Below are 10,000 nucleotides of genomic sequence, written 5' to 3' on the forward strand. Positions count from 1 at the left end.
TGGAACCCTCGACGTCGTAAGCGACGGAGTGCCAACAACAACAACTTTTTCCCAACTCTTCAGCTTACTCAGTAAATATATCGAAACGTTTCATCCATCACAGGTCGTCATCCTGTTACGCAATTCATTCATTTTCTTTCTTTTCTTTTCGTTCCAATCCTGATAATTTATCCCATAAATAGTTTAGAGTTTTGAGTTCAAATCCCGCCTCGATTATTTTTGTCTATCGCCCTTTCAGTAGTGGTGGTGGTGACGGGTGGGCGTGGGGGCTTTAAAATAAGGTGCCAATCAAGTACGGCAGTTGATTTGATATTGCTGTAATGCATCTCCTTAGATGAGAATGGAATTATGTAAGAGAAGACAAAGAACTATCATCAAACTAACGAAGTCTATTTAATCAGCTAAAATAAGTTAATTAATTTCCGAAGTGATCAAAATATTTTATTTATTAATTAATTAATTTATTTATTGATGTATTTATTTATTTTGTAATCCTCTATTTTTTTGATTTTGTATTACATGAGACAAGAGCGACAAGAAGGAGGAAAGAGTGTGAGAGAGAGGCAGAGAAAAGGTGTATATGCATATGTGAAAGAGAGAGAGAGAGAGAGAGAGAGAGAGAGAGAGAGAGAGAGAGGGTGTATTGAGAATCTTTTGTGTGAAAGAAAGAGGGAGAGAGAGAGAGGGAGACAGTGTAGGAGGACTAAGGAGAAGGGATGATTTTTATATGTATGTATTATTAATTAATATTTTTGATTAATTTTTACAATGAATTTCAGACGTTTTGTTGCGTGTGTGTGTGTGAGTGCATTTGTTTGTTTTATTTCATTTCTTTTGTAGTTTCGAAGGGAGGATAAGAGGGAAGGTAGGAGGAAAGTTGTTCGTATGAAGTGGTGCATCTGTGACAAGAAGGAAACTGTGCTTATGTATCTGTGAGAGTCCACGCACGCGCATATTTACAAGACTTCGTCCACGAAGCAGAGTATTTAGACGTGTGCGTATGTGTGTGTGTGTGTGTGTGTGTGTGTGTGTGTGTGTGTGTGTGTGCGCGCACACATACACACATCTATATATGAATTTTAGGTTAGTTAACATGTGTTTTTGACATGTTTCAAATTTTAAAGGCAAAGTCACTGCTGTTGCCGTGGAGAAAAAAATTCTTGCTTTTGGTAAAAGGTGTAAAAAAAGCCATATCCGCTCGGTATCTCCCGCTAACGGACTCCCAGACACGTTTATATATATGCACCACCACCACCACCACCGTATATATATATATATATATATATATATATATATATATATATATATATATATATATATATTGTGGCAATCCGTCGGTTATGACGACGAGGGTTCCAGTTGATCCGATCAACAGAACAGCCTGCTCGTGAAATTAACGTGCAAATGGCTGAGCAATCCACAGACACACGTACCCTTAACAAAGTCGACCACGGTGGAATTTGAGTGTTCCCTAATATTACCACTGCACTTAAGCTGTACTTGTCAATGCCTATCACGAGCTGTGAAGCAGAAAAGAATTTCTCAAAGCTTTCTTTTATAAAGAATAAATTTCGGTCTACCATGACTGAAGAGCGCTTAAATTCCATATGCATATTGTCTCTAGAAAATGATATTGCATATGTGCATGTATGTATGTATGTATACATGTCATTGTTCAGTTTTATTTCAAGATTTCTTGCCAATAGAGAAAGAGTCGGTTTCTAACGTAGATCCAAGGTTCCTTCATTGGAATTTCAACATCAACAACAGGGTATTTTTCTTGTATGTATGTATGTGTGTATGCATGTATTATCATGTATATGTGCAACTTTGTATGTTTTGCTTTATGTATGTATTCTCGTGCATATAGTTGCATATCTAGACTTGCTCATATATATTTAAGTGATAAACTTCTGGATGGAACGTTTCACAGATTTTTACAGTTCCAGAGATGAATTGGATCCGTAGTCTTCGAATCGGCTTTCCCCTTTCTGGTTTTGAGAAGCCTAATTTCTCAAGATTGGTATTTAGACAGTGTGTTACATATTACAGGCTCCATTAATTACAGGTATAAACCTGAAATCTGGATAGAGTAACTAGATTTCGCAATAATTCAGCATAAGCATGTATGTATGTATGTATGTATGTATGTGTGTGTGTGTGTGTGTGTGTGTGTGTGTGTGTGTGTGTGTGTGTGTGTGTAAGTAAATACTGTGCTGTCAAAATATGTTTACGAATTGCCTTATGCATAATGAATAAGGGTTCTTTGTTAACAATTTACTTTATTAATGCCTACAGCCTATCCTGAGTATTATTTTACGACACGTGATTGACATGTACGAACACTTACATACTCACATACGTACACGTACGCCACAATATGCTGGACATTGTGCCAACTATACGATTATGGCAGTCATTCAAACGGGTTGAACACAGCAGAAAAAAGAAAAGAGTGTATAGGATGAGAGAAAAGCTGATAATGAAGACAAATAGCAATGGCGCTCGTTTAAATGGAGAATCGATAAGTAGCATACGACATTTCGTTGTCAGAGCTAACTGGTGAACGAGGGCAAAAACATCGAGAATACGAAAGTGATATGGACAGCATACATACACACATATTTACATACATACATAGATACACGCACAAATAACGACCTCACACACAAACAGATACACACGCATACACCTAAGTATGTATGTATGTATATATGTATGTATGTAGGCACATATGTATGTATGTAGTATGTCAGTATGTATTTATGCGTGAGTGTATGTATTCCTTCCTTCGTTCATTTGGAGTTAATTAACTAGCTGATCTGTCGATACCAAGAGTTTTTTTTGCAGTGTAACATCAAAGCGCACGCACGCGCATACAGACACACTCATACATATACACAAATACACCCCCCCCCCACACACACGCATCCTAATAACAATAGAAGTGATGTAAGAAGCATCGTATAATGTTGACCCATAAATTACCTTGCGTCAATGACAGTGAAACAAAACTCACTACAGGCTACAAGACAATCCAGTGTGCTATTTTCCATGTGGTTTGGTAGCAAGAACTTAGGATTCGCTTCCTTTGATGTTGATTTTTTTATGGTGGAAGTAGAAAAATATTCCGGTTCCGTCGATAATTTACTAAAATCTGTGAACATGAAGGCACCGCTACTGAAGTTAGGTCTTCAGATATTTCTGGCACACTCCCACCTAGGGCCGTGCAGCACGTTCTGATTTCAAGTTCCTCTTGGTTTTAGGTAGAAATAATTCATTTATACTGTGATCTACACAAGTCCTTGAAAAATGTTAAATGATTGTCTGATATGAAAGCGCAAAAGTTCTGGAAATATTTGACCGGGACATTTTAGGAGTTGTATGAATAGATCTCAAAGAGGAAGAGTAGTAATCGTGTTGTCAGAGTTGCAAGTGATTCCAAAAGAAACTAATATCGATGGAATTTGTTTTTGTCTTAAGTTGTCACTTACTTTGAATCAAAGTTAAAATCTTCAAACATAAGAGTCAATCTCTTGTGGAGATTAGCTAACTGGTCATTTTGTCAAAAATTTGCTCCAAGAGAAAAACAAAGAAATGCAAAGAAAAACACGACGACGACGGCGAGAACAATAGCAAATAAAGAATACAAGAGATTCGTTTAGTTTTTCAATAACTTTTTTAATAATTAAAACGTTTTATAAATTTTGATTTGATGGTTTTAGTTTCGTTTATTTTTTATTTTCACCAAGTAAAATGGCGGTCAGAAGTAAGATGGTGTTTACATATATTGTAGATTCTTAGAGTCATAATTTACAGTCAAACATCAACAACGACAACGATATACTCTGATACTTGGTTCAACACTTCGAAAAATGTTGTATAGACTCACGGGCAGGTCTGCTCAAGCAGATGATATATGGCGCGTAGGACAGTGTTTATTAAGAGCAGTGTAATGTGAAAAACGGTCTCACTTTGGTCAAGCCTTGACCTTTATTCTTGTAAAAGTGGCCTGCGGGGTGATAAATCAAATTCTAATCTTAAATAGGAATCGATTTTGTAGAGAACTACTTTCATCTTGACAAATTTGTTAACGTGTATGAACGTAAGGAATGAAAATATTTTTTGTTTAAGCAGAAACATAAGGAAGCTAGATTCAATACATTGCGAGAATTTAGCTTTGTTCTAGGTTCAGATCGAACCGGATTCACTCAATCTTTCAAGCCTTTCTTATCGATAAAATTAAGATCAGACATGTTCGAGGGGGTCTATCATATTCATTATCTCTTTTTATAAAAGAAACGCTATGATACTGTGTCCGTGTAAGACATTATCATCATCATCTCCTAGGGATCATGACTGGGCAGCGATGTTAGACAGTTGAATTAATTGCCTTATCAGTATTAAGTTGCAATTCTGCTTCGTTAGTTCAAATCAAACCAGGATTTACGTTTGCCGTTAATAACCTCCGGTGTGGGTTGGAGGAGGGGAGATAGATATCAGTGATATATGACTTGTGATATAATCACCCCACTATACCTTCCTTGTTAATCTTCTGCATTAGTAATAAACAACATCAACAGCAACAACAGCATCATCAAATAGTGGTTGTCGTTTGACCAGACACATAACTGGCGTAAATGACGTGGCAAATTATGACGTGTGTGTGTGTATAGATAGATAGATAGATAGATAGATAGATAGATAGATATGTTCCCAAAGTATAAGGGGTTTACAAGAAAACAAAATGACTTCAATCGTAAATAGTTATAGATAGGTCATAGACACAACGTCGTTGTGTAGTCTATCCATCTGCAAATATGTACAAGCGCTGTCTGAGCCTGGTTGGCAAGAATTCATTGGATTAGCACAACACAGACGTAGCACAAGGTTACCAAATTCGAATGCTCATTATTTTTTAGCTTCTATATATATTTATAATTACCACTGATATCTTTATAATTAAGAATCTAACAGAAAAAGTTATTAATTATTATTATTACTTATGTTTTGAGCAAAAAATTGGTTGTTCAATATAACATTACACGAAATAAAATTATATTATTGTATAGAATGAATTATATAGAGAGAGAATAAATCATATTAATTATTATATTGAATGGTTTATATATACACATAGAATATATATATATTTATACATATATTATTATTATTATTATTATGTAGAATATATAAAGGCGTAGGAGCGTCGCTAAAAATTCCTTGCAGTATTTCTTCCGGATTTTTACATTCTGAGTTCAAAATGTCGCCAAGGCTAATGTCGCCATTCCTCCCTTTAGGGATCGATAAGATAAACTACCAGCCAACTACTAGGATCGGTGATATCAATTAATCCCTTCCCTCAAGCTTGCAAGCCTGATGCCTAAAATAGAAACATTAAAACTGACGAGCTGGTAGAATCGTTAGAGCGTCGAAAAAAATATTTTGTGGCATTTCTTCCGATAGTTTACGTTATGAGTCCAAATCCTGCCAAGATCAACTTTGTCTTTCATCCTTTTGGAGTTGATAAAATAATGCACTAGTCAAGTACTGTGGCCTGTGTAATCGACTTGCCCTTCTCAAAATTACCCTGTTGCATGTAACCTCATTTTTCTTGTTTACTTATTCTCAAATTGCACAACACTGGAAATCTTGCCAAATATAAAACAAATATGATTGAGAAAGCAAGACTGATTTTGATCCCACCGAAACTGACTGAGACTCCCAACAAGGTAGAAATCTTTATTTTCAGTAGTTCAGATCGTTACGTGCTCTTCAGTGGGTATAATGGCAAAATCCACAGCCACGGCTTGATAACTACAATCTCCACTGTGGATAACTTTGTACTGTATTTATTCACTTATAAGATATACTTCCGTACAATGCCGTTGTGGGGTGTATTGTGTAATTTCAGTTTACGGCAATAGTCACAATTAGGAACAACAAAAGGTCGTGATTCTAACAGAATATTTATAAAGTAAAAGTGGTTTTGTACAATAATACATTTCTGTCCTTTGATGCCAAATCTTGCATTTTGTTTGTCGTGTTTTAAAACTATTCTCTGAAAATATACTTTTACCATTGGTTAAAAAAAAAAAAACATCAAAAGGTTTTTTTTGAGGAATTTTCAATTAGTTTGTTTAGGAAAATACTGAAAGCCGAGCAGCGCCTCAAAAAGAATCCACAGAACATAGAAGGTGACAAACCCTATGAAAAACAAAACAAACACACTTTAAGTAGAGATAGATTATGTTCTAAAGCAGACGTTTTCAATCCCTGTGCTGCAATACAAATTTGTGCCACGTATACACCACAAGTGAGCCGCAAGATTTTGAGATGAGTCGGAAAATAATAGGACAGTTAGAAAACTTAAATGCTATGAATGTACCATGCTCGTGCATTTACACTTCTTTGCAGTAAAGTGTAATGTATGGGCCCATCTCCGGTTTAAAGCGATATAAGTAATCGGTTCTTATACGATAAAACTTATAAACCGTTAACGATGTGTTATGTGACTTTTACCGTTTTACTCAGTGTACCGTGGATCGCAAAACGGTTTAAAATTGCTGTTCTACAGACTATGTTGTGAAATAGTCTACGAGAAATCATCTTTGATATTAAAGTTCCAGAAGAAGAGATTTGGTAAACTACCTCTGTGGTACCTCATGAAGGCCTTTTGTGGACGTTACTACGATTTATTACTGTACTAGACTGTTGCATAAGGTCGTGTCCATTGTATTGTATCCATATCATGCGCTCTTTAAAAAATATGTAAACTTTCTTTGAAACTGTCATTCAAAACATGGGAAGAGTACATCGTTGTTGTGACAAGTTGTTTTGATATTTGCGCTTGTTTTGAATATATACATACACACATATACATACATACATGCATGCATATATACATATATATATATATATATTCAGATAGGCAGATAGATGGATAAAGAGAGAGAGAGAGAGATGGAGAGAGAGAGAGAGAGAGAAACAGGCAAAAAGTAAATAACACACCTTCATATAGCTCATTTGACGCGTGAGGAGTGTTCAAAAGTAATAAAAACAAAGAACAAAGGAACGTACAAGACGAAAATGGAGGGAGATCATGTCACCGGTCATCCAAAACAAAAAAAAACAAACAAACAAAAAAAAAAAACGAAAAAAAAACAAATGAAAAAAAAGAAAGAAAAGAAACGAAGGAGAACAACCCCCCCCCCCACACTTTTTTTTCCAAATAATAAAAAAACAAAATAAATTCACAAATAAATAAAAACCAAACAAGGAAAATACAAAAAATATAAACTTTGTCCATTTTATTTCGAGCGAGTTCTGGATTTGTTGTGTTAATGATAAAGTTTAATATTCACAAACTTTTTAAAGTCTTTTTCTCCTTCAGAAGGGAGGAATAATAATAATAATAAGAAGAAGAAGAATAAGAAGAATGTTGTTGGTACGGATAACTATTTAAAATAAATATGCTTATAACAATTATTATATTAGTATTTTGTAAAAAAAAAAGAATGATGCTTTGGGAAGATGTGCTTAGTGTCAATATAAATATCACTTTTCATTTGGTTTATGCGTTTGTCCGACATATACTTTATATATTCATTGGTTACGTATATATATGTTAGTGTTCGTGTTCGTGTTCCTGTGGCCATTGTTTCTAAGGCTACCTCACACGAGATCTCATATCAAATCAGTTTGTGACACACACGTGTGAAAAAATTTAAGGATTTAGTTTCAATGCTTGTATAATTGAAATCGGTATACCTTCCTCTCTATTCGACATCTGCCACCTTAATACCAAATAAATACCTGTCTACTCGAGGTTTGCAACCCGATCAGTCGTTGGGCTAAGGTTCACTGTTTCTTAAGTATTGTTTGTTTCTTATTTTTTTTAACGAAGAAAAAATAGTGAGAGAAAAAAGGAAAAAAAAAAAAAAACGTACACCCCAGCATGAAGGGACAAAGTATATACCATATATATATAATATAATATTATATTATATTGCATTATATTCCTTTGTTACTTATCTAGGCGCCGTTTTGATGTAACCCCAGGCCCACTCCTTAAGAAACTCTGGTTTTGATGTTTGTTCAATAACTGCATTTGTTGGCATTAGTCGAGGCAGACGGAGGAGGAAACGTAGATATGTAGGCATAATTGTCTGGCTGAACAATATTGCTTCACAGCAACCTGATACCCTGTTCGATCACACAGCGAAGAACTTTGGGCAGGTGGCTTCTAACATAGCCTCGTGCGTGTGTGTGTTTAAAAGGTTTTGCATTAGTCTTATCGTTTAGATTTTGTTTTAAAGGTTTGTTTAAGTGCAGATCAGCAGATCAATAAAATAATAAAAGATATCATTTATGATATGCAAAAATAATTTAAAAAAAAAAAAAACGATGAGGAAAAAAAATGAAAACAATCAATTATAAATAATTGAAACAAAAAGAAAAACAAACAAACATGTGCAAAGAAAATGGCGAAAATCTTCCATTTTCTAGGGACGGATGTCAACCAGCTTAAATCTGGTTTTGAGAGTTTCAACACGTTTTGTGTTGTGAACAGTTCTTGATATGCACATAGATATACAGATATCCATAGTTTATATCATACATACACCGGAATATAAAGCCAAATATACTTCAAACGGGTTAGTTTGAAGAACAGAACCATTTTCGACTGACGTCTGACATTAAAGATCGTAATTTGCATCAATTCTCGTTATGTGCTTGTTTTTCAAGAGAAAGATATATATTTACAGTATTTTAATCCCACCTCCTCTTCTGGAATTTTAGCGATTACCCTATTTATCGGCATAAAAGACGCACTCTTTTTCGAAGAAACCCCCCACCCCCACCCCGGATCCGATATGCGAAATTAACGAATTTATAGGATTTGATGATAAAAATTTATCTGGTTTTGAAGACGATTAAAGATTTTGTTGCCTTGTTTTAGTTTACGTTCAGCTGCAATGGATACTTACTTTTTTATCAAATGTTTTCTGCTTTATGTTTTTTTCTTGCCTGTGTTATTACAGTAATCATATTGGATATTTTCACTATCGTGATTTTGTGTTTTATATTCAGCTATAAATGCAAACTTCCTTTGTATACACAGTAATGTTTCCTGCCATAGTTAAGTTACTTTTGTAATGTTTTGTAATGTACTGCTTGATTGCTTTAAATATTACATGCTTTTATACACTAAAACCATTTCCCCCTGAATATTTGTTGCTGAAATTAGGTGCATCTAATATGCCTGTGAGTCTTTTATGCCATCAAATTCGCTACTTACTTCTTTTCCCTATCTGTCTTTCTATTTTTGTATTATTTTTTCATTTCTCTTTACTTTTATTTTAGTTCTTTGTTCGTTATAAAACAACGAACTTGTCAAACTATAATGGAAGGAGTGTACCTAACGATACTTATTCTTAGGTCCCTCCATCAAAGCCAAGTTACTTTCTAAAAATTTTGTTGTATTTCTTCGTCTTTTACTCTTTATTTTTTTTTTTTTTTGAAGGCGGTGTTTTGCCAGAATCGTTAAAGCGTTTGAAAAAAATATCTTGCTGTCTTTCTGAGTTCAAATCCTATCGGAAGCAATTTGGCCTTCCCTCCTTTCGAGGTCGATAAAATAAAGTACCAATCAAGTACTGGTATCGACGGCACAGACTTACCTCCCCCCTCAAAATTGCTGGTCTTGTGCCTAAATGAGAAAACATTCCTTATTGAGATTTTGGACAGAAATACAGAAGTGCGAAAATAGCTCTTCTATATATCTCTATTCTGGAAAATAGCTCTATTCTTGAAAATAATCCGTTTCATACCTCTCACTTTCTCTTTCTCTCTCACAACACACACTTACACATGTCCGTTTTGTTGATGCTTCGGTGGTAATCATGTTGTGCATTTTACTGGCAGAAAGCAGAATTTTGTCAATTTAGGTTGTGGTGTCATGCAGTCCACTTTAAAAACGTCTTTAATAACAACATTTGTC

At 34.8% G+C, this 10,000-nt stretch overlaps 2 protein-coding genes across 7 annotated transcripts in view; one reads left to right on the plus strand and one right to left on the minus strand.

Annotated features, from left to right (window-relative positions):
* LOC106876234 (tetratricopeptide repeat protein 38) overlaps positions 1-10,000 on the plus strand; it is a 169,436-nt gene that overhangs the window by 13,008 nt on the left and 146,428 nt on the right. The window lies entirely within an intron of this gene.
* LOC106883157 (uncharacterized) overlaps positions 7,285-10,000 on the minus strand; it is a 34,679-nt gene continuing 31,963 nt past the window's right edge. For all 5 annotated transcript variants that reach the window (XM_089342296.1, XM_052976341.2, XM_052976342.2 and 2 more), the window contains one exon: positions 7,285-10,000. This exon is cut by the window's right edge and continues 487 nt beyond it. In XM_089342296.1, the coding sequence (XP_089198422.1) occupies positions 9,901-10,000 (100 nt within the window). In that variant the 3' untranslated portion in view covers positions 7,285-9,900.

The sequence above is a fragment of the Octopus bimaculoides genome, chromosome 25 (assembly GCF_046866305.1).
Source record: "Octopus bimaculoides isolate indiv1 chromosome 25, ASM4686630v1, whole genome shotgun sequence".
In the NCBI taxonomy this organism is placed as follows: domain Eukaryota; kingdom Metazoa; phylum Mollusca; class Cephalopoda; order Octopoda; family Octopodidae; genus Octopus; species Octopus bimaculoides.